At 47.1% G+C, this 27,350-nt stretch overlaps 1 protein-coding gene across 2 annotated transcripts; it reads right to left on the bottom strand.

Annotated features, from left to right (window-relative positions):
• Nucleotides 1-2,875: 2,875 nt before the first annotated feature.
• LOC121301938 (116 kDa U5 small nuclear ribonucleoprotein component) lies at nucleotides 2,876-26,848 on the bottom strand. 2 transcript variants are annotated; one of them, XM_041231663.1, is made up of 28 exons: nucleotides 26,679-26,847; nucleotides 25,869-25,981; nucleotides 24,847-25,009; nucleotides 24,438-24,516; nucleotides 22,564-22,639; nucleotides 21,890-21,955; nucleotides 21,443-21,478; nucleotides 20,612-20,702; nucleotides 20,413-20,495; nucleotides 19,144-19,310; nucleotides 17,917-18,041; nucleotides 17,295-17,358; nucleotides 15,779-15,869; nucleotides 15,489-15,624; nucleotides 14,429-14,556; nucleotides 13,491-13,684; nucleotides 12,935-13,046; nucleotides 11,995-12,135; nucleotides 11,267-11,368; nucleotides 10,991-11,073; nucleotides 10,759-10,845; nucleotides 10,069-10,195; nucleotides 9,225-9,312; nucleotides 8,650-8,768; nucleotides 7,589-7,683; nucleotides 6,746-6,899; nucleotides 4,866-4,973; nucleotides 2,876-3,587 (listed from the first exon to the last, which is right to left on the bottom strand). In XM_041231663.1, the coding sequence occupies exons 2-28, from the start codon at nucleotides 25,968-25,970 to the stop codon at nucleotides 3,492-3,494; spliced, it is 2,913 nt and encodes a 970-aa protein (XP_041087597.1). In that variant the 5' UTR covers nucleotides 25,971-25,981; nucleotides 26,679-26,847; the 3' UTR covers nucleotides 2,876-3,491. The 2 variants fall into 2 exon arrangements, with proteins under 2 accessions (XP_041087597.1, XP_041087598.1); XM_041231664.1 differs by lacking the exon at nucleotides 2,876-3,587 and having other exon boundaries at nucleotides 4,872-4,973; nucleotides 6,691-6,899; nucleotides 26,679-26,848.
• Between the last annotated feature and the right edge of the window lie 502 nt (nucleotides 26,849-27,350).

Below are 27,350 nucleotides of genomic sequence, written 5' to 3'. Positions count from 1 at the left end.
GCGAGAGTACAGAGACCAACACAGTTAATTCCAGGATTGAAGGTCATGTCATATGAAGATAAACTGAAAGAGCCGAATCTCTATAGACTAGAAAGGAGGAGATCCAGAGGCAACTTAATAGAGGTATTTCAAATTGTCAAGGGGTTTAACAAAGTAACTGCTGTGAATTATTTTTCACAGGACACAGACAACAGAAGGGGCCACAGGTGGAAGCTGAAGGATATATTCAGAACCGAGGGGAGAAGCTTTCTCACAGAAAGGGTGCCGAACCATTGGAACAGACTCCCAGACAGAGCTGTTGAAGCAGGGACTATTGGATCGTTCAAGAATAGACTGGATGCTCATGAATAATATTGTATAACCCTCTCTGTGACTAAAACAAGACCTTTAGAGGGAAGTACCTCTTATGCTGATGCCAGCATTATTAACCCATCAGCCGGTAGGAGACGATCTGTTACAAGCAGTAAGGGTCCAAGCACCGACACTAAGAATATCACCCAATAAACTCTAATGATTTTACACCTCTTACAAGCACCGTTATCTTTTTTTTTGCTCTCCCCAGTCTTTTACCCAAAATACACTGCTAATGTGGTACAAGCCTAAACCGAAAACAATAATCACATGTGCGGACATCAGGAACATTCTGGGATGTTTCGGTGTTGTTAAGTGTTATGTTATTTTATAAGTTAGTTATATTTGAATTATTCTAATTTGCTTGCATGTCTGCTCCGTCTTCTCATCTGCTATTTCTCCCTGTATCCTTATTTTTCCTTCTCATTCAATCAAGATGGTCATGACAGCAGCAGAGTAAAAAAAAAAAAAACAAGGGAAGAAATTCTAAACACAATAGAAGAGGCACGGGTAACAATGTTAATGAAGCCAGTAGGAGGAATTACATTTCACAGCACTGGGTAAGGGTTAGGGTGCAAGTGCTGCAGTTCAGCAGAGAGAGTTTTAACAATGTGATGCTGCAGCTGTCTGGGGCTGGTCATTTTGCAAGGACACAACTTGCAAACAAGGCCTTTATATAAAAGCTAGCCACCTGAACTTAACAGCTGTAACGTTTTATAAGCAACTTGAACTGCAACAGTTTCAAGCGCTGAAAACAGGTAAAAAGGCTGAATGATCAGTTCAATTCAGAGTCTAGTTCAGTAATTGAGAGCTCGGCTGGAATGAAAACCAGCAGACACAGGGGGTCCCCAGGACCGGGGCTGGGAAACCCTGTTCTATAATTTAAGTTCTTAGCTGCTGAAGGCACACAACAGATTGAGAGCTTGTTCAAACAGTTTCTTTTTAAAACACATTTGAGAGAGACTCAGGTATTCACAAGGAAGGAAACTGACAATTCAGATGACCAGATTCAACCTGTTGCCACATTTTGAACCCTGTTCTGTGCCACTCATTGCAGAAATAAGAAAGTCAGTTTTGTTTTTATGTGGGGACTAGAGACATCAATTTGATGAATCGCTTTTGCTGCTTTTACTGAAATTTTTACAAAAAATTTGTTTTGTAAAACTCTGTGGGAAGTTGCGTAAGAGTTATGAACTGTAAATAATATATATGTATATGAGAAGGTCTTTGAACACATGGCTATAAACATGTGTGGTCGTGTTTGCAGAGTGGATGAGCAGCGATACACAGAACAATGAGGCCATGTCCTTCCTCTCTCACGGCAGACAGAGAGACGGGTTCTCAGCTCCGCTCCTGACAGATGTTCCCAGCTGTGCTCATGGCACCCAGCCCGCAGCAATGCTCCTGCTGCAAGACTTGTAGAGCAGCGCTGTGCCGTCTCACTGCCGCTGGGAACCGCCAGCACTGCCACACACCCAGGGCGGCGACGGTGCTAAATATAGCAACGCGTCGACCAACGGCAACGGCAAGAAATACGGAAAGAAAGCAAATTATTAACCCCTGAAGGCACACAATGAATTAAGTGCTTGTTGTTCAAATGGTTTCTTCTTCAAATACACTTGCGAGCGACTCGAGGAAACCGACCAATCGGACGGCTGGATCCGACCGTCAATCCATTTTAAACCCTGTTTCGTGCACCTCGTTGCAAAAACAAGGAGGTCACCTTAAAGGGTTAATTAAGCACATTATGGCCATGTACAGAGTATGATATATAGCAGCTACACAATGTCCTACAAATGAAAGAGCTGCCTTCCTGCTTGGGAGCGTTTTTTGACTGCTATCGCTTTATCCTCTAGCAAATTATTCATCCCAATGCAAACAAGGGCTAACATTTTACAAGTCGCATTATCAGACATAAACCCAGTGACATCTTCAAAATCCACGTCACATGCATGCTACGCTGTATCTTTGAATGCTAGTATAAAAAAAACCTACTTGCCAGTAGTCGGAATGAATGTGTTAAAAACAGAACTGTTATTCAGAGCAGTTTTAAAGGAGATCTTTTTTGGTCAATCAGTTCAAGCAAAATAAAATCTCCCCCTGAATTTCTCGCATCAAATAACCAAAGCGTTATTTTCACTATCAATCAGGAATTAGGTGCGACTCTAAACCAATTATAAGTTTCTAAAAAAAATTACATTTACATAACTCCTCCCATTAAAGAGGGACAGAGGCGGGGTTTATTTGGAAATTCTAGCAAAGCCTTTTATTTTACGAATTGAAATTGAAGCCGTAAAATTTTTTACAAAAAGAGCCGCTCAGTTTCCAAAGTTCCTCTCTGTTCTACAAACTGGGCTCATCCTATCCTCCTACACAAGACATTAGCGACTTTCCCTATGCCTTGTGACAGGATATGCTTCAGTGTACCAAGTATAGGATCTTTACAAAGATTTGCTCCAGTGCAGTGTGTTCCTTCCCCAATTGGAATACAATCTTGAGGTTTCACACATATTTGACAGCAGTATTAATAAAAAACAACTACTTTATTACCACTTTATGCAGTGTTAATAAGACAATAAAAGCGTTCAAAGCAAACTGAAGGAAAACAAACATCCTTAAACCAGGTGAGAGAGAACAAGACACTCGTTACACAAGATACTTCCTGGATCTCAGGTCGGGTTTATATAACCAGAGGCCAGAAGTTCCTTCACAGTTGTTCCTGAAACTGGGAAGAGCACATGGAAGGAAACATGCGGGGAGCAGCAAGTTCTCAGCAGAGGGACAGCTGAAATCTCTGGGATGAAGCATGCAGCTGAGATCGTGTTAAGCTGTGTTCAAAGAGAGCTTCTTTTTGTCTAAGCACCACCTGGTGGATGTCGGCCAGTACTACACCTCCAAATCACGTAATGGGAACTTGGGATGTTTCAAAAACTTAAAAAAAAAAAAGTGGGGCGGCCTTAACGTTGAAGGCCTATTAACATTGGAGTCAATGGGATCGGGACAAAAAAATAAAGCCCAATAGCTTCAGGGGGGCTTGTGCTCCGGTATCCCAGGATATGGCTGTTCTTGCTCCAGTTAGCAGACCCCTGCCTCCAGTGGCGCATTTCCCTGCTGGGAGCTTCGGCTCCCAGGCTCCCTGGCTACATGGGATAGTTGAGCACCACGTCCTGCTTAGCCAGCTCCAACAGCATGGGATCATCGAAGAACTTGCTGATGCTGACGTCCTCGCTGAGACCCTGCGGAGTCAAACACAGCAGCCCGTTAGAAGGCTTCCTTTATTTGGAAGTGTTAGAGATTCGGTGATATATTTCTGTGTTCGGGTTTTCATCATAAAGAATCAGAAGTCTCAGTGGACTTGCTCCATGCTTGTGTTTGTTTGCTAGTCATTGCTGGAGCTCCCCATCACTTCCAATTCACCCTCAGGAGTATCTGACCATGTCTGTCACTGACCGAGAGTCACCAGACACGCAGCTTTGACCGGGCTGTCTGGTTCTATTTAGTGAGCTGTAACAGTAGATGTTTGCTGATCTTTGAGCTCATAGCTCTACTGTGTGTCTCGTTACAAAGGGCTTTGAACTTGACAATTGGAAAACATGCTTTGGAAAGTCACAAGGCGAAATAAAGATGCTGCTCTATTCATTTAATGTGTTGATTTTTATTTCACCAGAAGAGTATCTATTGAGACTAAAGTCCTGTTCACTAGGGTTCTGGAAACAAAAAAACAATCCGTTTGAAGTTACAATCTTTTTTGGCATACCAAGGTCTACCAATTAGAAATTTCATTTCTGCCTCTGTGTAAATTAAAAGCCATTGGCCCCTGCACTAAACACAGCCAAGGCTCAGTTAAGCAATCCGTTTAATCTCTTATATTACTTGGTGGAAATGAAAGCAGCCTAATTTGATTACTTGTATTGCTAAATCCTATCGATTCCCTTCACTTTCAGAATCATTTCTTGCAGTACTGCCACGTTCTTTGACCATCTGTAAGCAACTCTTCTGTTAAGTAGGTTTAAGTAATTTCTTTCGACTGCACAGGCAGAGCAGAGAAGGATGCAATGTTTCCATCAAATTCAAAATGAAAGAAAACAAAATCGGACTGAAAAATAATCCACCGGTACCAAAACTGACAAGCTGCAACTAAAGGTTTGTAGATTTGCATGCCTTTCAAAGCCATGGATTTGGGTCCACTCACTGTGCTTAATGTCCAGGCAGTCTGTACAGTGCAGGTATCCCACCCAGGCATTCCGCAGGGGGTGGAAATGGATAACACTAGTGAGGCGTCTTGCTTATAAAAATCTCCTGCTTGTCTTTGAAGAGGAGATGATTTTTCAGGGATGTCAAGATTAAGGTTGTAAATATAAAGACCCCGATTGGCACTAACCTTGGATTAGCTTACCTGAATATGGCATGTGAAAATCAAAGTAAAACATAAACAGTAAAACCAAGACTGACGATACTAAACGCAGCCTGCGCTGTCCCTACAAGCGTGCCGCTGGATTTCAGGGCGGGGGTACCTTGCGCCGACGGGTCTTGATCATGAATTCTCTGGCCAGGTGAGGAGCTGGCTGGGGTTCCAGAGGACGGATCACGATGCTCTTATCCAGGGGGTCACCCGGCACAATCTGGGGAGAGAAATACGAGACAGATGAAAAAAAAAAAAAAGATAGAAATGAAATGCACTTTCCAGATCACCACCGGCACGTGAAAGGAAAACAAGCTCCTGTGCAGGGCAGGGCGAGTCTCTGTGCAGGGCAGGGCGAGGCATCGAGGAATCAGCATCGTATTGCAATAGAAGTATGCATCGCTTGTTTTGTGACACAATACCAAAAATCACAACACAGCTCATTGTACATCAGCACATGGCTCTTGAATGAATACTTATGTTGTACAGTTGCTGTTGATCAATCTTTATTTTATATAGCGCTTTTCACAATGGACCACCATCCCAAATACACACTCTCCCCATTGCATTTCATTTGTCTTAACAAAAATGGTCCTTCATTAAAGGGACTGAAAATAACCTCCTGAACTGTCTGTAAGTGGCAGAGAATCCAGTCACACAGTCCCTCTGCATTCCTCCCTCACTGGGGTGACACCCAGCTGATCTCTAGAGCTCTCCAGCCAGAGCTGCACGCAGTAACAGTGCATCAGACTAGCCAAGCAGGCAGAACTCAAAGGAAAGCCTGCAAATGATACTCGTTCGCTGCCCTGGATCACTTCACCCACGGCACAGATGGGAATTGAAATCAGACACAGGCAGAACAAGGTGGTGTCAGTTCAGGTCAACTCAACAGTGGAGAACAACAGGATGAGAGCATGATGGGGAGATTGTAACACAGGACCGAGGGGAGGAGGGGGAGTAAGAGAGGGGGAGGGTCACTGTGGAGCCCCGAGGCAGTAAGATTGAGGAAGAAGCTGACGGTGTAAAACCCCCCACAGGAAATTCGCCAGTTTGAATCATGCACTTTATTTTTTTCAAGTTGCTGACTTAAAACTGACTCATCACTTACTCAGATTAACGTCAAGTCAGATAACAGTGCACACACGAAGCCTGCACAGAATCATCCGAGGCTGTTTGTTTGAAGATTAAATACTAACTAAAATCACACAGCTTGCAAAGGCAGATAGTCCCCTTACAGCAGAGGATTGAGACCCCTTCACTACAACTGCATTAAAAAAAAAACACAACTTCCAGGAATTCTCTGTCAGAGAAGGTGACCTAAAACCCAAGAGCTGAATAAATTGCTTTCAAGCAGAGCAACATCACATATATACAGATCCAACAAGATTGAGACTTGTAACAAAGCAGAGGTTTATAAAAAAAAAAAGAAAAAAAACACCACACCATATTTCAATGCATTGAGCACCAGTTATTTCACACACTGTTGAAAATGTTTACAATCTCATGGTCTTTTTTTTTTTTTATTGCTCTTCCTTCCCCTCTCGTGATGTTTGCAAGATGCGGTTGCACCAGTATAGACAACGATTCAATCATTCTCTATCAAATCAACTGAGTGAGCTTAAGATCCCCGCAAAACACCTAACCTGAAGACACAGGCCATGTCCCTGCAATGTTTAAACACACTTCAAACATTCCAAATACAAAAGCTTCAACGTGTATTAGTGTCTTCATCCCAACCCAGACCCCTGTGGAAATCTACACTTCATGGCAGCCCATGCAAAGAACTCAAACACTATAAACAAAAGAAACAGTGTGGGCGTGTACCGGCCACTGGAACACAGACAGGGTGATGGCCTGTCCCTGTGTGTCTCTTTCACTGTGTCGTACCGGCCACTGGAATAGACAGGAAGGAGGCCTGTCCCTTGTGTGTCTCGTACCTGCCAGTGGTGGAATACAGACAGGGAGAAGGCCTGTCCCTTGTGTGTCTCGTACCTGCCAGTGGTGGAATACAGACAGGGAGAAGGCCTGTCCCTGGGTGTGAGTGCGGAGGTCTGTCTCGAAGCCGAACGAGTCGATGGCCGGGATGAAGGCCTTGATGGTGTAGAGAGGGGAACCAGGGATGGGGGCGTCCTGGGTCACATGACCTCTGAGCACAGGGAGACAAAGAGGACAGCGTTACACAGAGGACACGGACCTCCCCATGACACACACAGGAAGACAAACAACAGAGCGTTACACACAGGCAACTGATAAATCCAAACTGCTTTTATTTTATGCAGTGTTGGCATTGAATAATTGGCCACACTTGTCAGTTTCTTTTTTTTATTTGTATTAAAAAAAAAAAAAAAAAAAAAACCTGTTCTAATGATCATTGAGTCCAAGTGAAGCAAGCGAGCTAGACGTCTTTGTCTGGACTGTAATCAGCGATTATACTATAACTGCCAGAGGAAATTGCTACAATTGAAGCAGCCTACCAAAACAAATCACATTAATGTTCTTAATAGATGCATCAGCAATTGAAGCAGAGGTGCTGACTGGAAGATTACTGTCACTTTAATTCCATGTGGTCCTGTGCCTGAATGAGGAGAGAAGCTCCGGTGTGATTTGAACAGCTCAGTAAATCCTGAAATTACTTCAGTACAGTGGGAATCTTATCAGCTTCACTTCTGCACCCTGCCTGCCCCCAGAACAGCACAACACAGCCCAGCTCTGCCCAACACAGCCCAGCACAGAACACAGCCAGAATCATGTACAGTACTGCTGTGAGTCATCTCTGCTGTTTTATAAAGCCAATTAATTAAATCTCAGGGGGTCTTTAAGGAATGGGTGCAGTACCTCCTGCGAGCCAGCACGGTGTACACAGCAGAGACACAGTCAGCCGGAGCCTGGACCTCCACAAAGTAGTAGGGCTCCATCAGACGAGGGGTGGCCTGAGGAGAGAGAGGAGAGAAGGGGCTCTGTGAAACACACAGACACCCTGGGGAGGGAGAGGAGAGGCTCTGTAAAACAGACAGGCAGAGACACTCACACACACCCTGGGGAGGGAGAGGAGAGGAGAAAGGGCTCTGTGAAACAGACACGCAGACACCCTGGGAAGGGAGAGGAGAGGAGAAGGGGCTCTGTGAAACAACAGACAGGCAGAGACACGCACTCACCCTGGGGAGGGAGAGGAGAAGAGGAGGGGCTCTGTGAAACAGCAGACAGGCAGAGAGACACGCATGCAGACACACAGACTGAGCAACGTTGCACATCTCATGGATCATTCCACTTGGACGATTTCTACAGGATTATTCAGGCGTGTCAGCAAGAGTCACAGAAGCACACAAGTGACTGATGCTCACTTACAGGCTGGCATACACAGCACTACATGGATTACACTTTAATAAACTGCAAGTGAGGCAAGATGTGTAACTTCCAGGGCCATTCCACTCCAGGGCTAACAATTCAAACAAAACAATGAACTACATCTTTGGCCAAAAGTTTTGCATCACCTAGAATTTTAGGATTGAGAATTTTTTAAAATTTTTCTTTTTTTAACATTAACAATTTAGATATTTTATTTAACATCTTGTGATCAAAGAAGCTGCTAAATGATATTGCAAAAGTCTACCGGAAGCCATAATAGCAGTACAGTAATGTCCCATTTTTCAGTTTGACGGTTTTTCATTAAGTATATGAGGAAAACTGCAAAGCGGCGTTTAATTCAATATGTTAACATGATTCAGCAGGTTTCATTTGACTATGAAGCAAAATGAGTTCATTCTCTATATAGGGTGATGCAAAACTCTGGGTCATAACTGTACTTCCTGGTCTGGGTGGACGGTTAATGTCTTCAGACACTTCAGAACAGTGTTGGAGTAAAGCCCAGGACTGGAAAGGGCAGCTCAGCCTCTCACCATGAGGAAAGCGGAGTAAACCACTCTGCGGGCCGTGGGGATGACCTGCCCTCCTCCTCTGTGCAGCGGCTCCTGAGCGATCACTGCGTCCAGGATCTTAAACTTCACATTGCGGATCGCTGCAGGAGAGGCGAGAAGAGAAGAGACACAGGGTTAACAATTACACCACCAACCAAGCAAGTAAGCAAGCAACCAACCAAACAACCAACCCACCCACCCAATCCAAGCAACCAGCCAACCAATCCAAGCAGGGCACAACAATCTGGGATGGAGGACAATTTCCTTTTTTTTATTAGTATTAGTTGTACTTTTATATAAACTGTTCAGAGTAGAGAAGGGAAACTGACATTTTTTTAAACAAGGACAGATTTATTTTCAAGATATAACTGGGTTCAAAAGTAAGGATTTCCAAAAATAAAAGTTCTGGGATACAAAGGTCCCGCCCAACATCAATGGACTGATGTCACAGAATGTGGTGCAGCTCATCCCTGTTGAGGTTGATATAATAGCTCTGTGGAGCGGCAGGCTTGTGGGGTTGGCACAGTGAGAGATGGGGGGGGGGGGGTTTGACTCACGCTCATCGCACAGCGGCCCCTCCCTGGTTCCCCACTGGAAGCCCTGCACGATGCTGTCCTTCACGGAGCCCAGCAGGGCCTTGTCCACCTGCACAGAGAGGAACACAGACAGCATGAGCACCACTGAGCGACAGCGTCAGTATTCTGCATCAGTTCAGGACTCTCCTTGCATTGCAGTTTGAGCCATTCCAGGTTTTACTAGGAGTTAAATCGGCACATCTGAGCTGGTTGCCTGTACAGTGTGGCTGATCAAGCTTGTATTAAAACCTGGAATGGGTGAAGCAGTTATACAGTAGGATTCTTATTTCCAACCCTGTAGTTTAATGCAATGCCTGTGCTCTGTCAAAACTGCACCTGGTTATTGCTGTCAGATGAAATAGCAGACAGGTTAAATGTCGAGCTCTGTGTATAAGTATCTGGTCCGTTATTCAGAAAGACTGAATGAACTGAACGTGCTGTGTATTGTAAAGGCAACAATGTGGGACTGCACAGCGAATACAGAATTACCCATAACTATTAAAACACACGCTGCTGAATTTAGAAACACTAAAAGAAACCTAAACCCAATGACTCAGTCTTTTTTTTTATTTTACTTTAAGACACGACAAAGACTGTTAGTCTAACCCTTTGTCACAGAGTCGTCGATATTTGAGAATATCGACTTGCAGCTCCAGTGGTAAGAGGTGCAATGGGAAGTCTCTGTATCCCGCCACGGGTCCTTGATCAGTGGAAGAACATGAGGAACACTCACACAATGAAAGCAGAGCGCTCTGCGCCCCCACACAATGAAAGCAGAGCGCTCTGAGTTGACCTGGCTGGGTTGTTTGGGTCTGCTCTCACTCACCTCTGAAGGTAGCGTGTCATCGACCAGAATATTTGGACCCGTGGTATCAGGACCGAACGCCCAGATCGAACGAGCCGCCAGCAGATCCCAGTCGTACTTCGTCTGGAAGAATTCTCCCAGCTTCTTCCTGGGAAAGGGAAAGACAGGGAGAGGGGGAGGGGGCTCATCAGCACAGCAGCAATAGAGACAGGACACTGCAGGGACAGAGACTCCAAGAACAGCAAGCAATCAGCAGGCTTACTTTCTTTTCTTTTAATTTAGTAAATGGGCAATTGATTTTACCCCGTTTTTCGCCCAGTTTGACATATCCAATTGTACTTTTAGGCTCAGCTCACCGCTACCACCCCTGTGCTGACTCGTGGTGAAGATGAACGCTCGCTGTCCTCCGAAGCGTGTGCCATTAGCCGACTGCTTCTTTTCACTCTGCAGCCCGATATGCAGCCAACCCAGAGCTACAGCGTTGGACAACGCAGGTCTGGCCAGCTTACAGGCAAGCCCACAGGCAACGGGCCAGTCTACAGGGGTCGCTGGAGTGCGGCGAGCCGAGGCACCCTGGCTGACCTAAGCCGCCACCCCCCCCCGGGTGGCGCCTGGACTCGAACCGGTGACCTCCAGGCTTAAAGGCTGGTAGAGCGAACAGATTGAGAGAAAGCGTTTCAATCGCCTCATTGCCATCGCCGCCACGTTTACCTGTTCCACGTGATCTGGACCACTTCGTTCTCGATGTCCTCAGCCAGCCCTTTCTCCAGAGGCTCTGCAATCATGGTGATCTTGTTCCTGTGGAGAGACACGCCGGCACACGCAGATATCAGTTACTCTTGTTTAGGGCACCTTGGCTGAAGCTAAGAGTTTACAACCCACCAAGTACTGAGGGCTGATTTGGAAGTGCTTCAGGAATAAAGGCACGATGAGAGGGACTCACTTCTTGTTGGGGGTCTCAGCAAAACACTTGAGGGAGGATGTCTCTACCACCGTCTCACAGAACGTCACCACAGGGTCCGCCACCTGTTCAAGCGGAAAATCCATCAGTTACATATGTGAGCAGGATGATGATGGCAACACAGTGGTGACAGGGAATGCAATTTAAAAGTGAACCACGGACTGATCAAACTGCTATGCACTGGGAATCTTGTTCCCGCATCCCAGCCACTGGACGCGTGGCTCTGTGTACGGGGCGGCGCGGGCACATCTCTCTTACCTTGATGTCGATCTCAGAGTACATCTTGCGGAGGTCGTGCATCACACAGTCCAGGTAGAGCTCCCCAGTGCCCAGGATCACATGCTCCCCGGATTCCTCCACCTGAAACAGCAGCAGCGCGGAGTCAAGGAGCCGAACCACAGTGAAGCAAACCATCCCTCTCCTCTCCAGCCAAGGTCTTTGTGCAGACCGTGTTCTTAAACAAACCAATTCAACCCCACAGCAGGCCCTAAAGCAGTATAATATTCCACTACCTGGGATGAATATGATGATTGGGTTATATATATTTCTCATGGCAGAAACACTTCCTGTTGGACGACTCCTATAAGGTGTGCCTGATTGGACAATGACCCATTCTCCCCCCTGCCAGAGCAGCGAATATCGCCAAGCTGCTGAACAGTAAGTTCAGCTCGAGTGCACACCCTGTGCCTTCTGACCAGCAGGGGTCACTGTTGGGATGCAATCCAGACAATTTCCCCTCCCCGATTCAATTGTGCGCTGTGACCAATGCAGCTGACAGAGCTGAGCTACACAAACAGATTACTGGGCTGGAGCTCTCCACAGAAATCAGGCGAGGGTCACTGTTGTAGATCGGGCTGATTTATTTAACTGTGTCCCAGGGATTTTAACCTGCGATATGCCCGATCTCCGCGCTCCACTAGAGACCCAGGACTGCTTTCAAACTCACAGCACAGCCTCTGTGGCAGACACACAGTGGTGACAGGTACCTTGGTGGTGAGGGAGGGGTAGCTCTTGTTGACCTTCCTCAGGCCGTCCAGCATCTTGGGCAGCTCGGAGGGGTTGACGGGCTCCACAGCGATCTTAATCACAGAGGCAGTGTTGAACTTCAGGGGCCTAAAGATCTGAGCCTGAACAGAGACAGAGACAGAGACAGACTAAGTGTTACTAAGGGGAAATCACATCTCCCAGCTCTCCTGCCTGCACCCTCAGATATATACAGTGCCTTGTAAAAGTATTCATTCCCACTGTGTATGTGTGTTTGTGTGTGTGTATGTATATATTATATATATAGACACACACACACAAACCATAACTGCAGTCTGGACGCGCTAATCACCAGGGCTTGAAGGTCACACCTGCCCTGCACCATGTCCTGGCTTTCACAACTCCCCTTGCTCTGGCCAAAAGTTTTGCATCCCCCTTATAGAATTAACAAATTTTGCTCCATAAAGTCGAATGAAACCGGCTGAACAATGTTACTTTAACATACTGAACTAGACACCGCTTTATAGTTTTTCATATATTTAATGAGAAACTGGCAAATTGAAAAAAAGTGACTTTTTGAAATCTACCATGAAATACTGTACTGCTATTATGGCTTCCAGGAGCCTTTTGCGATACAATTTAGGAGTTCCTTTGACTACATGATGTTAAATAAAACTATGTTCATATAGCTTTTTCTGCTTTAAATTATGTCTCAATCCTAAAATTGTAGGTGATGCAAAACTTTTGGCCACAGCTGCGTTATTGAAATGAACAGACAGGAGTTTGAAAAGTCATGCCCCTGGTAAATCTGCTCTGGATTCACGGACCACACTTCTCATCACAGCGCGAGTCTGCAGGGTTACTGATAAGAGCAGTTCATGCAGCTATCAGGGAGGAACGACATATTATCATCGGCTGCAGTCTGAGCCCGGTGGTACCCACCTCCTCGTTGCCCCGCGGCTCTGTGATGGTGGCAGTCTTGACAATGGGCTGGTCGCACCCTTCTATCAGCACCCAGTTGCCAGCGGGCACTCTGTTCACTTCGATCTGGTACCTGAGACAGACATGGAAAAATCTTCAGCAGGGTGAGCGAGAAAACTCAACACCAGCTCTGTGCAACAGCAGCACACCAACATCAAAACTACATCCTCTAACCTCTCTCTCATACACAGCAAGGAAATCTGGTTCTTTTGTACTAGACAGCACCTGCAAGGGAACTCAGTTGAGAGAATCTGTTTAACAGATATATAAAAGACACCGTCTTAAAGTGAGGGGTCTTGATTACTGATACAGCTGAGGGTTAAAACAATGTGGCACTTAAGCAGTTCATTTCTACATCACACCTGGAACGGAGAGAATGCTGGAATACACAGCTTGTAAATACAATGCGATTGAATGCTCAGCTCCTCCCCTCAGCTGGAACGGAGCTCCGAGAGAATGTATTTACAAGCTGTGTATTCCAGCAATGTGACTGGGACTGCAGCTCCCCTCTCCTCACCTGGCCACAGAGATCCAGAGGCGTCCGATGGTGCAGATCTGCGAGTCCTCCTCGTCCTCCAGGGTGTAGTTCTCCCCCAGCACCTTGACGGGCTGCCCTGCGTGGATAGTGCCGCTCAGCACCCTCCCGAAGGCATGGAACTGCACCCCGTCCTCCGTGCTGTACATCTTAGTGGTGTGGCACATCAGCGGGCCCTACGCGCACACACACACACAGGTTACACACCTCCACTCACACAACCCCTTCTATATAGAATATGCTACAGGGTGCTCTATGATGCAAGCTTATCAGTGGGGTCGGGGCAAATAAAGAAGTGGGTGTGGAACTCACACAGCACCCTGGACTGTGCAATTAATAATTAAATAGAGTGCATTTTAATGGAACTTCTATCCAATGCAAAGCCTGTGATACAAAGGCAGTTCAGATGGCTACACAGTTAATGCTGCTGCCCCGGCATTCAGAATTGTGGTCAGCTGGTAACATGACGCTCAAGGCAAAACAGGATGTGCAGGAAATGTTTTTGATTGGCTTGATTAATACCACTCCCATGTCCCTGGCTGCAGTCTTTCACTAGCACTTGGTGATCTCTTCGCAGTCCCTACACTTCAATGACAGACTGTGTTGCCGTGGTTTTTAGATTCCAAGTTCTGCAGTGGTAGAGTTCTCTGCCCTCAGAAATCAGGAGTGCAGAGACAGAATAACGGTTAGACTGAAAGTTTTGCAGGAACCCTTTTTGTGAAGCACCCTGGAATGCTTGTGCTGGAAGAATGCTGTGTGAGTGCGATTGTGATTGGAATAGGACCGGGACAGAACCAGGGGGACACATGCTTATAATGGACACTATGTACATTCAATCAACCGGTACTGCATGCTAGGGCAAGATCAGCAGATATTTGTGTACCAGCTTGTGTCCGTTTACCCCCCACCCTGGTACTCACGTCAGGGTCGCACTCTGCCATGGCCTCCCCCAAATCAGAGTCCAGGCCCCCATTGTACGAATGTTCAATCTTGTTCTTAGCGCCATCTTGTGGAGAAGGGATATGCTGTACACACATGTCCACAAAACCTACAAAAAACCCCCAAAAAAACCCAAAACACTGCATATTATTCACCCAAAACTGATTGCTGCATTTTCAGCGCAAGATCATTGGGGCAACAAAGTGCAGATTGTCATGAGACAGCAGACTGTGCCTTTTCACCCAAATGCAGAAACATTAAAACCAGACTCCTCTTTCACTACAGCCAGCGACCACTAAGCAGCGCCATACTGCTAGTCTCCAAGCAACACAAAATAGTTTTAATAAAGGAAAGCCTTTATTAAAACAGAATAAATGAGGTTATACAAGGATGGACAGAAGACTCCCACTGCACAGCAGTCTGCTCCATCCCTGGTTTTACTAGGAGTTTAATAAGACACACCTGAGCTTGTTACTTACTCTGTGGCTAATCGAGCTTGTATTAAAAGGATAAAGAACTGTTAAAAGAGTAACAGTGCTGCTGATGTGCTGTCATGACACAGAGGTCTCACTCTAGCACCCCTTCACTAACACCAGTGAGTGAGATCACACCCCTGGAACTGCAAGGGGCACACAGACCTCACCATGCTACGAGATCCTCCCAGGCAGGTTCAACAACACTTAAACAAACCGGAGGACAGCAGGCTCTCCACCGACACTCTGAGCACATGGAGGATAAGGAATGTATTTCTGTTACTCTGCCTGCTGGCTTGAGCCATTCACAGAGGGGATGGGAAGAACACTGCAATTGCAGATCAGTCCAAGTCATTCCAGGTTTCACCTGGGACTCAGTCAGCCACCCAGCACATCGCACAGGTAACAGTGTGTCTAAGAGCACAGTAAATACTGGAACGGCTCACGCTGATATGCAATGGGGGAGGGGGTTGTCTTTACTTTCCTGTAAATAGGCTATTCAAGAGTGGAGGAGGGCATTACAAAAGAGTGGTCACTAGTCCAGCTCAGCTGCTTGATCGCTGCACACCTGTGAACTCCCCGAAGAACTTCTTGCAGACGAGGCGCAGCAGCGGGCGGATGTTCAGTTTGAGCTCTTCCTTGGTCAGGTGGATCCCCAGCTCATCCAGCACCCGAGGAAGGGAGGTGTCAACATCACCCACCACCTGCAAAGGGCAAGACAGAGAGAGAAACATGCGCTTGTCTTCAAGCTGAAATCCCTGGACCCCCATTCCTGAATACTTCTTAGTTCCTGCTGACACAGACAGGTACTGCACTGGGTCCGAGGAATCTCCCCACCTCCCCCTGTGCGATTCTCACCTGGGCCAGGATCTTGTACAGCGGCTCCAGGACAAACTCCACAAAACTGCGCTGGGAGTTGCTGTTTGGAGCCTTTTTGGTGAACTTTCTCCTGCAGAGGAAGACACCACAAGATATACGAAAATGAACAAACACACACATTTACATCACAATGAACCTGACAGCAATGACAGCAATACTGTAGAGGATACTGCATGATCGACCACAGAATACTGTAGAGGATACTGCATGATCGACCACAGAATACTGTAGAGGATACTGCATGATCAACCACAGAATACTGTAGAGGATACTGTATGATCGACCACAGAATACTGTAGAGGATACTGCATGATCAACCACAGAATACTGTAGAGGATACTGCATGATCGACCACAGAATACTGTAGAGGATACTGCATGATCAACCACAGAATACTGTAGAGGATACTGCATGATCAACCACAGACTACTGTAGAGGACACAGCATGATCGACCACAGAATACTGTAGCGGATACAGCATGATCGACCACAGAATACTGTAGAGGATACTGCATGATCAACCACAGAATACTGTAGAGGATACTGCATGATCGACCACAGAATACTGTAGAGGATACTGCATGATCAACCACAGAATACTGTAGAGGATACTGCATGATCAACCACAGACTACTGTAGAGGACACAGCATGATCGACCACAGAATACTGTAGAGGATACTGCATGATCAACCACAGAATACTGTAGAGGACACTGCATGATCAACCACAGAATACTGTAGAGGACACAGCATGATCGACCACAGAATACTGTAGAGGACACGGCATGATCGACCACAGAATACTGTAGAGGACACGGCATGATCGACCACAGAATACTGTAGAGGATACTGCATGATCAACCACAGAATACTGTAGAGGACACAGCATGATCGACCACAGAATACTGTAGAGGACACAGCATGATCGACCACAGAATACTGTAGAGGACACAGCATGATCGACCACAGAATACTGTAGAGGACACAGCATGATCGACCACAGAATACTGTAGCGGACACGGCATGATCGACCACAGAATACTGTAACTACTCCGAGTGAAGACAGAATAACTCACAAGCCCCTGCTGCGGTCGAGTGAAATAACCACAGGACTTGTTAATGCCGTGTTCTGTTTATAATACAAGAAGACTGCTTGAAGAAGGAAGACCATTTAAACCTAGAGAATCACATTCCTTGTCTTTGAATGAATGCGAGATGCATTCTGGAATGAGATCCTGCAGCAACAACATTCACTGAGGAGCGCCCAGTATGAAAAAAGTTATTTGATGCTACGAATCTCAGCGCTGGCTGTAAACAATACTTTCTGCATGAATCATTTTACTGTTAACAGTTCACCCCCCTTCACTTTGCACACAAAGAATCCAGGATTCAGAATCAACAAGGGGGACTCTTCAATGGGAAGATCTCATGCAGGGCTCATTAAACCCGACTCGAGTTTCGGTGGTCAGACAGCAGGGGGCAGCGTTGGGCTTACGTTTTGGGGTTGAAGTAGATGTCTCCCCAGAGCCTCTTAGCGAATTCATTGTAGCTGATATCACCTTGAAAAGGAAGGAAGGTAGGCGTTGAAATAACAAGACAGGCACACTTCAGTATAAAGACAATGAAGGACAAGACTTGCTCCTGCTGATGGCAATGTGAAATGACCTTTGACATTAAGACCACCCCCATGTTTAATATCAAGACCACCCCGTGTTTAATATCAAGACCATCATGTGCTTGAGTCCGTCTCATGAGATTCTAAGGCTATGCCTGGTTTTGCGAGAGGTATTTAGTTTGTGTTTAACATACAAGCTGATTGTTTAGTTGCTAGCAGTGGAAACACTGTGGTGGTTGAGCAGCATCATGTACATCAGCAGTATATACAGAATGAATAAATGACTAGTAAATAATGAAATGACTAGTTGAATGGAAATTGCAGAAGTGGTATTTGACACTGTGATGACATCAGGTAAGCCAATGAGGGTTTAGTATCAGGAATGTGCAGAGAACCCGTTCCTCATAGTGCTTGGCTCATGGTAAAGTGCATTGAAATGCATCCCTTAGTGTTATAACCTGGCACGCTGGTTACAGCAGGTGGAAGACTGTATGGAGCTCACCGTAGGTATCGGAGTAGATCTTGGCGAAGGAGCCCAGCGTGAAGCAGATGCTGTACTGGGAGCTGGAGAAGCACACGTTCCCCAGCAAGGGAGACACGATCAGGTTCTCATCCGTGGAGTACATGCTGAGAGAGCGAGAGAGAGAATTAAGACATGCTCAAAGACAAACTCAATAGCAAACACTTAGACTTTTTCACGTAATTTTATTCTCATTTAATATTTCTCTGCATAGAACTGTGCTGAGAGCTAGAGCTGTTGGAAGCCAGTTGTTGGAATGGAATTGAAGCAGTTAGCTCATGAGAAAAGACACTAACTGGTGGGTTCAGAGACACCACCGGTGTGGGGCAGGGTTCCAGGATGTGTGGAAAGTTCTATACGAGGGGTACCTGGGCTGTAGGGTTCCAGGGTGCGAGAGGTTTTGTACAAGGGGTATCTGGGCTGTAGGGTTCCAGGGTGTGTGGAAGGTGCTATACAAGGGGTATCTAGGCTGTAGGGTTCTAGGGTTATCGGTTTTGTACGAGGTGTACCTGGGCTGTGGGGTTCCAGGGTGTGTGGAAGGTGCTATATGAGGGTTACCTGGGCTGTAGGGTTCCAGGGTGTGAGAGGTTTTGTACAAGGGGTATCTGGGCTGTAGGGTTCCAGGGTGTGGGAGGTGCTATACGAGGGTACCTGGGCTATAGGGTTCCAGGGTGTGGGAGGTGCTATACGAGGGGTACCTGGGCTGTAGGGTTCCAGGGTGTGGGAGGTGCTATACGAGGGGTACCTGGGCTGTAGGGTTCCAGGGTGTGGGAGGTGCTATACGAGGGGTACCTGGGCTGTAGGGTTCCAGGGTGTGGGAGGTGCTATACGAGGGGTACCTGGGCTGTAGGGTTCCAGGGTGTGGGAGGTGCTATACGAGGGGTACCTGGGCTGCAGGGTCCAGGGTGTGGGAGGTGCTATACGAGGGGTACCTGGGCTGTAGGGTTCCAGGGTGTGGGAGGTGCTATACGAGGGGTACCTGGGCTGTAGGGTTCCAGGGTGTGGGAGGTGCTATACGAGGGGTACCTGGGCTGCAGGGTCCAGGGTGTGGGAGGTGCTATACGAGGGGTACCTGGGTTGCAGGGTCCAGGGTGTGGGAGGTGCTATACGAGGGTACCTGGGCTGCAGGGTTCCAGGGTGTGGGAGGTGCTATACGAGGGTACCTGGGCTGCAGGGTCCAGGGTGTGGGAGGTGCTATACGAGGGGTACCTGAGCAGGCTGTTGACCTCGTCCACGATGTGCCGCAGTTTGTAGTAGGCGTCGGTAGGCGGCAGCTTCAGCTCCACCATGAGCCGGTCGATCTTGTTGATGCAGATGGTGACGGCCAGACGCTCCTGCACAGCGTGCTTAATCAGCCGCTCTGTGTTCAGCATCACCTGAAGCAGGGGAGGGGGAGGGGGAGGGAGGATAAATTCATCTGAGCATCATAGTTACCCCAACCATTACTTTAAACACAGTACAAAAACAAGGACACAAGGACGCATACTGGTAAAATAAACGGAGACAGACTTAGGACAGAGGGAAGGAGACACTTCACACAGAGAGTGGTGAGGGGATGGAATGGGCTGCCTAGTCATGTTGCTGAAGCAGACTCTTCTTCACACAAAGTGGGGAGGGGATGGAATGGGTTATCTAGTCATGGTGCTGAAGGACACTTCACACAGAGAGTGGTGGGGGGATGGAATGGGCTGCCTAGTCACGTTGCTGAAGGATACTTCTTCACACTGCACAGCGTTTAATACCAGACTCGAGAACTGGACTCCAAACCTCCTCAGGGGGCAGTCTCGAGTCCGGTTCTGTTAGATCGCATCAGGTAGTGTGGAAGCTGTAATGCCCAGCTACATTTTTTGTGTATCCTCCAATATCCAAAAATGCTCAGATACGTTTTGCCGCGTGGGCATTACAAATACAGGACTCCAGAGGGAGCTGAGAACGACTATCAATCCTGCTGTACCATACACATTTTCTGAGGCTTGTTGTGAAACGATGGATCGTGGAGTGATGTGATCAGATGCTGAGATCAAGGCACATTGATATCTGGAGCGATGAAATCAGTCAAGGAGAACTTCAGGAGTTCAAAACGAAACGCACGCGTACCGTGTGTTTTTAAAAAACAAAAGCATAACGCTCATGCTAAGAAGCGCCATGTCTTCGGTGGGCACAGGCTCTATATTTACAAAATCCAGTGCATGCTGGGATCATGTTATATTAAGTCCCACAGTCCATTGCGCTGCTAGCAACTGTAAGCGGACTATTTGAATAGTGTTTGGACACATTAAGCCTGACTAAACGTGAAATGGTACTTCAGTGTGGACGCTTTGAGCTGGATTCATTAAACCATTTTTTGAGCACAGGCAAATGTTCTGAGATCAATCAGCTACTAGGAACCGGACGAGCTTCTATGTGACGAATGGCCTCCTCGCGTTTGTAAATGTTCTTGTGCTCTTATGTAATGAGAAGGCTGCTGAGCAAACTCACCCCCTCGGCCGCATCAATAAAGAGCACGATGCCATCGGAGATCCTGATCCCTGAGGTCACCTCATCAGAGAAGTTCACATGGCCTGAAAACAAGCAAGAGAACAGTCACACACTGCACAGGGCACCAGGGCAAGAACACCAACCACAGCTGGAAAAGCCACTACCCACCACTCCCTCCCCCGTCAGCAGAAGGCAGTACCTGGCGTGTCCATGATGTTGAACAGGTAGGACTTGTCTCTGGAGTCCGGCAGCACCATTGTCACCGGGGTGCTCTTGATCCCAACACCCCTCTGAGGAGACATAACCACAGGGAACATACCTTCAGCACAGCTCCTAGCTTCCTCCTCACTTCTTAAGGAATCTAATGCTGCATTTCCCATGCCCAATGAAACCACACTCAGCTGTGTGCTCAGATTTTGCTGAGCGCTGCGCTCAGACTAGTTATCATTTGGAATTAATATGCAACACTGACGGGTCATAGCAAGTTGAAGTTTCTTCTTGGATGTGTGCAGACTCTGCTGCTCTCTCAAAAGCACTCGGCTTTTATTGACCTCCACGAGGAGCAGCTATCAGCATGTATTCAAGCAACTATCAGCACGTATTCAAGCAGCTGTTTCATCAATAGCTTTTTTTTTTCTCTTTTTGCCCAATCCATTGTATTTTTTTTTGTTTTCGTGCAAGACGCCTCACAAGAAAATATACTGAAAGACTGTTAACCAGACTGGTCCTACAAGGCTTTCAGCACACAGTTGCATGCTGGCAGACAGGACAGTGGCAGAGCCTGATTAAGTGGCTTTGGCAGTCCTTGCTTGAAATGACCTTACTGCTGTAAAGATACAGCAATAGATGCCAACAGTATTATTGCATGCATGTCCCTCAGGCAGCCTTGCTGAAATACATTTCAGGTCTTGCCTTCCCTCTAGTCCTGCTGCAATACAGGAGCATTTACTTTAGAAAGCCATGACGAATGGTTAGAAGCACCAAATGAGGATTCAATAAGCTGGAGATGAAGAGGTGTCTGTCTGCTTACCTCCTGCTCTGTGAAGAGAATGTCAGTGTAGCGGAGCTGCAACACACGAGAAAGATGTTAGCTGCTGTAACCTTCAGATCTCAACTGTTCATCCTTCATGACTGAAGGAGTAACTGTTCATACAGTCAACAAAAAATAATAATCTTGCCTACAAAATACAAGAGCTGAATCAATAGTAGCAACTTCGCACAAGACCATTATTCAGCAATTCTCTGCTTCTAGAACATGCTGCATTTTTAAAACATTTTGACTGTACATGCTGCTACTGAAAACTACAGCACCCATTGAAACCTTAATGGGACACTTGTGGAGATCCATCAGTCGGACAGTCCTCCTTTAAGGAATTCAATAGAATCATCCCTCTTCCCAACCCCCCTCATCCCCACACCTTCCCCCTTTATCTCCCCATCCCCTCCCCCTTCTTATCCCCACCCCTTCCCCACTCACATCCTGGTCGTCCCTCTTCCTGATTTCAGGGTGGGTCTGCTCGATCAGGCAATCCACGAAGCACGTCTGCACAGGGAACAATAGGAACAGTTCAAAACTGACCGGAGCCATGTGCAAAACCCCGGGGTTTCCAGAACATTACCTCACACCCTTTTACAAACTCTCGAAGCATCGCGGTGCCCTACACACTGGATACGTGTCACATCTACGCGCGTTATAATCCACAGCCTACATGAATGCCTACCCGCTTTCCTTGCAGCTGTCAGCAAAGACTGATGTTACAGTCAAGCCTTTATTTATGTTAGAGAAAAATACAACTAAAACCAGAGTTCATATTGAGATTGCCTGATTTTATAAACAGTGTGGTGTTCATACTTGAATGAATGCTACTAACACAAAGTATTATTGTTTGCTCTACCCCTCTGCTTTAAGCCTACCAGAGCAGCCTGTTTTACAGGAGGTGTTTAATGAAAGGGCTCAGTCAGGCACACAACGCACACGGTGTGCGAGAGACTGCACACTACAGTTCATACGCCAGGGGTTTAAGCAGCTGAAGAAAGATAGAGCAACGGACAACAGAGGAAAGTATTTCATCATTGAGATCAAATTTACATGATTAATAATGTAAAAGCAGCAGGCAGTCAGGAAGCCCGTGGACACATCTCCTCACTCACCTTGCCGTGGTGCAGGTGTCCACAGAGGGTGACGTTTCTGATCAGCTCCGGACTGTCCATCAGATCAGCCAGAAACCTGCAGGCCAACGAGGAAACAATCAGCGTGCAATCACACAGAGCCAGCTTCACTATCATACACACACACAGAGCCAGCTTCACTATCATACACACACACAGCCAGCTTCACTATCATACACACACACACACACATACACACAGAGCCAGCTTCACTATCATACACACACACACACAGCCAGCTTCACTATCATACACACACACAGCCAGCTTCACTATCATACACACACACAGCCAGCTTCACTATCATACACATACGCACACACACACAGCCAGCTTCACTATCACAAACACACACACAAACAGCCAGTTTCACTATTACACATATACACAGCCAGCTTCACTATCATACACATAGCCAGCTTCACTATCATACACACAGCCAGCTTCACTATTACAAACACACACAGCCAGCTTCACTATTACACACACACACAGCCAGCTTCACTATTACACACACACACACAGAGCCAGCTTCACTATTACACACACACACAGCCAGCTTCACTATTACACACACACACAGCCAGCTTCACTATTACACACACACACACAGCCAGCTTCACTATTACACACACACACAGAGCCAGCTTCACTATTACACACACACACACACACTCGGTCGAAGTGATAATGTGTGTGTGTGTGTCGGTCGGACAGCCAGCTTCACTATCATACACACACACACACACACACACACACCACACACACACACACACACACACCACACACAACACACACACACACACACACACACAGCCAGCTTCACTAACACACACACACACAGCCAGTTTCACTATTACACATATACACAGCCAGCTTCACTATTACACACACACACACATAGCCAGCTTCACTATTACACACACACACACAGCCAGCTTCACTATTACACACACACACAGCCAGCTTCACTATTATTACACACACACACAGCCAGCTTCACTATTACACACACACACAGCCAGCTTCACTATCATACACACACACAGAGCCAGCTTCACTAACACACACACACACAGAGCCAGCTTCACTATTACACACACACACAGAGCCAGCTTCACTATTACACACACACACAGAGCCAGCTTCACTATTACACACACACACAGAGCCAGCTTCACTATTACACACACACACACAGAGCCAGCTTCACTATTACACACACACACAGAGCCAGCTTCACTATCACACACACACACACAGCCAGCTTCACTATTACACACACACACAGAGCCAGCTTCACTATTACACACACACACAGAGCCAGCTTCACTATTACACACACACACACAGAGCCAGCTTCAGTGCACACACACACACACACACAGAGCCAGCTTCAGTGCACACACACACACAGAGCCAGCTTCACTATCACACACACACACAGAGCCAGCTTCAGTGCATACACACACACAGAGCCAGCTTCACTATTCACACACACACACAGAGCCAGCTTCAGTATTACACACACACACAGAGCCAGCTTCAGTGCATACACACACACAGAGCCAGCTTCACTATCACACACACACACACAGAGCCAGCTTCAGTGCATACACACACACAGAGCCAGCTTCACTATCACACACACACACAGAGCCAGCTTCAGTGCATACACACACAGCCAGCTTCACCGCTTGAAAATATGTATGGAAATGCATATCACTCAAAGGATAAAATGGTTACACCACAGCGCACACACACACAGCAGCCAGCTTCACCTCGCACCACACGCAAATATCTCAGCAATGCCGTTTAGCATTCTTGTCTTTTTTTTTTTTTAGTAGCTCACTCACTCCATGTCGTAGACAGTGCTGGGCAGCTCCTGCTCCATCAGTGTAAACTTCTTTGTCTTGACTGGTTTGATGATGGGCTCTGTGGAAGACAGTGCAGCAGGACACTGATCATGGCACTGCTATTAAAGAACACGCTGCTGAAACACACAGCGAAACAGACACAGGGAGGGAAGCCGGCTGCACTGCCCCCGCTACACACCCACGTGTGCAGAATAATAATACAGGACGACGTCCACTATCTGAAGAGAGAAATCTTCTATAGAGGGGGGCGAGTTTTAACGCTGGGACTTGAAGTACAAGAAAGGAAAATGCATTCCTTTGCAGGCAGTGATAGTGTTGCGGGTGCTGATAAGAGGCAGGAGATGCAGTTGAAAGCCCTGGCGAGCAGTGCTGTGCTGTGGGGAGGTACCTGTGAGAGGCTGGGTGTCCTCCTCCTGGACTATGGTCTCCACCTCTGGCCCGTACACCTCCTCCGCAGTGGGGTAGTACTTCTTATCCTCATGCAGCACCACCTCCATCCCAGGGTGCTCCTCATCTGGATCAGCCGGCTCCTCCTCATCATCCTCGTCCTCCTGCAGGGGGCGACAGACACCACCCATCAAACCTGCTGCACCCAGCCCCGGCAAGCAGGGGCAAATCAACCAGGACACACAGGCATAGACAGACAGACAGACAGAGACATTCAGAGACAGAGACACAGATAGAGAGACACAGACACAGAGAGAGAGAAAGACAGACAGACAGACACACACACACACAGACATAGCGAGAAACACAGATAGAAATAAGACTCCTATTACATAGCAGTTTCATCCATTCCTAGGTTTAACTACAAGCTTGCTTAGCCACAGTGTATCGGTAACAAGGCTAGGGGTATCTTATAACCCTATTTAGTAAAACCAACAGTGACTCAAATTGCTATACAATGGGAGCCTTATTTCCATCCCTGGACAGACACACACAAACACACATACAGACAGACAGACAGACAGACAGAGAAATGTCCTGGAACGAACTGAATGAGTCACCCGCGAGTACCACTAGCTTAGGCAATGGAAGAGATAACAACGACACAACACACTGAACTCAGCAGTCACCCTGGGACGCAAGGACTGGCAGTCACGCAGTCGAACTGCACAAACCGATCGCTCCGATCAAGCTCTCCACAGAGGGGGCGCTGGTGTGGATCGGGCTGATTTACCACTCAGAGTGAAGCAAGAAACAGCTGCTTGGGTTTGTGTGGATTGCTGTTCTCCATGGAGTCTCAGCAGCGATCCAGGCAAACCCAAGCAGCTGTTTTGTTTCACTTTGAATAGTACATTAACCCAGAGGAGAGCTCAACCTGCCACAGTCACTGTGCAGGTAGCCTTGACCTGCGAGTGGGCAGAGCCGGGTCCGGACCGGCGGTACCATAGCAGTCAGCCTTGTTACCTCGTCTACATCACGGGCGTCCCGGTCCAGGTCATCCTCCTCGTCCGAGTCCAGCTCCGGCCCGATGTAGTTCCCGAACTCGTCGTACAGATCTGTTTCCATGGCGGAGCGCTCTGAGGACAGAGTCGGGCTGGATTAGACTGGGACTCACAAATCTACATCCGCAGCACATTGAACTCACTTCACAGGGCGGCTGAGGGGCTGGATCTACTTCCCAAAAAAACGAGTTTTACATGGAAGACAATAAGAAACCTGTTGCATAGCAGCTCGGCCCATTTGATCAGATTTGTTTTTAGTATCATATAGAAAACTACAGAAGCCACTACACTAATTATCCAGGCGTTGTTTTTTTTAAACTCGTTGCTGTCTGACGGAGTTACACTGAGCGATTTGTTTTTCATGCACTACCCTAACCAGTTGACTATCACTGTGCAAAGCAGCATGTGCTATTTGCAACACGTGATTTTTGGCATATACTCTGTCCAGTGTTTTAAGGAAGAGTAACAGAGTCTGGAGGGCAAATCAGATGCTTAAAACAAAACTAGACATACGTGACAGCTGTTCCCAGTGAGCACCAGTTCAGCATCACCCGGATAGCGAGGTTAATAACACACTCCTTCCCAATTGATATTGCCTGGTTACGTCTCGGACAAGCCCCTAGCTTTACACACACATCAGCAAGACTCATACAGCACACTGCTACTGTTTTATCATCACCACTACCCGGCAATACCAGATTATCATGTGCAAAAACTATTCTGAGAAAGCTTAGTAGCCAGTACTGCATAACGATGCACACGCTAATGTTACCGGGTGTTTAAATTCTCTCGGCAGCGGTTTCTGCTTTCAAGTTGAATTGAGAGAGCCTCTCTCGGTGTGTGATGCTTTCTTGCACTTGTAGTTTTTTTGACTGTGTTTTCTCCGGTTAAACCGCCTGGCGCGACGCGCTCTCTCTCCGCACTCGATGAGCCAGCCCTGTGGACGGACCCCGCAGAAACGATTCAGACTGCTGGGCCGGTGCCTGCTTTAAAACACATCCCTACACACACACACACGCACGCATTATTCTTTCATTTCACGTTTGCGAGTTTTCAGCCCTGCTTTTAGACTGTTAAAGATGTGGTGTAAAAACAGCTTTAAAATCTTTTCATTCTATGCAGGCGAGATGGTAAAATACCCTCCCCCCCCCCCAAGGCCCTGTGTGTGTAATGCGGCGGTGTGGCCGCTAGGAGGCTGTACAGAGCTGCACGTTCGCACTGGCGTTGAAGTAGAAACAGTTTGATGCTGTAAAAATACTGCAATGTATAGAAAACATACCATTGCAAGGATTTACACACACACACACACACACAAAATCAAGTGTTGAAAATAGCGCATGCTGCTTGCTCAATTATACCCGTTGCAACTGGTTCATCAAAACCAACACTCATGTAACAGTCAGGCAGCACCGGAGTTAGAGAATAACTCCCCTTGATAGCTCGC

This window comes from Polyodon spathula, chromosome 28, assembly GCF_017654505.1.
Source record: "Polyodon spathula isolate WHYD16114869_AA chromosome 28, ASM1765450v1, whole genome shotgun sequence".
Taxonomy (NCBI): Eukaryota; Metazoa; Chordata; class Actinopteri; order Acipenseriformes; family Polyodontidae; genus Polyodon; species Polyodon spathula.
Note: the sequence above shows the minus strand (reverse complement) of the source record. Positions and strands in the feature narration are given on the sequence as shown.

Bases quoted from the DNA above. Each gene is read 5' to 3' on its own strand.
- LOC121301938 (XM_041231663.1), bottom strand. From the start codon at position 25,970: ATGGAAACAGATCTGTACGACGAGTTCGGGAACTACATCGGGCCGGAG. The intron at 21,956-22,563 runs GTGAGTGAGGAG...TTCCCTGTGCAG, and splicing joins GACACCTGCACCACGGCAAG to ACGTGCTTCGTGGATTGCCT. The intron at 19,311-20,412 runs GTGAGTTTGCTC...CCCCTGCTTCAG, and splicing joins TTATTGATGCGGCCGAGGGG to GTGATGCTGAACACAGAGCG.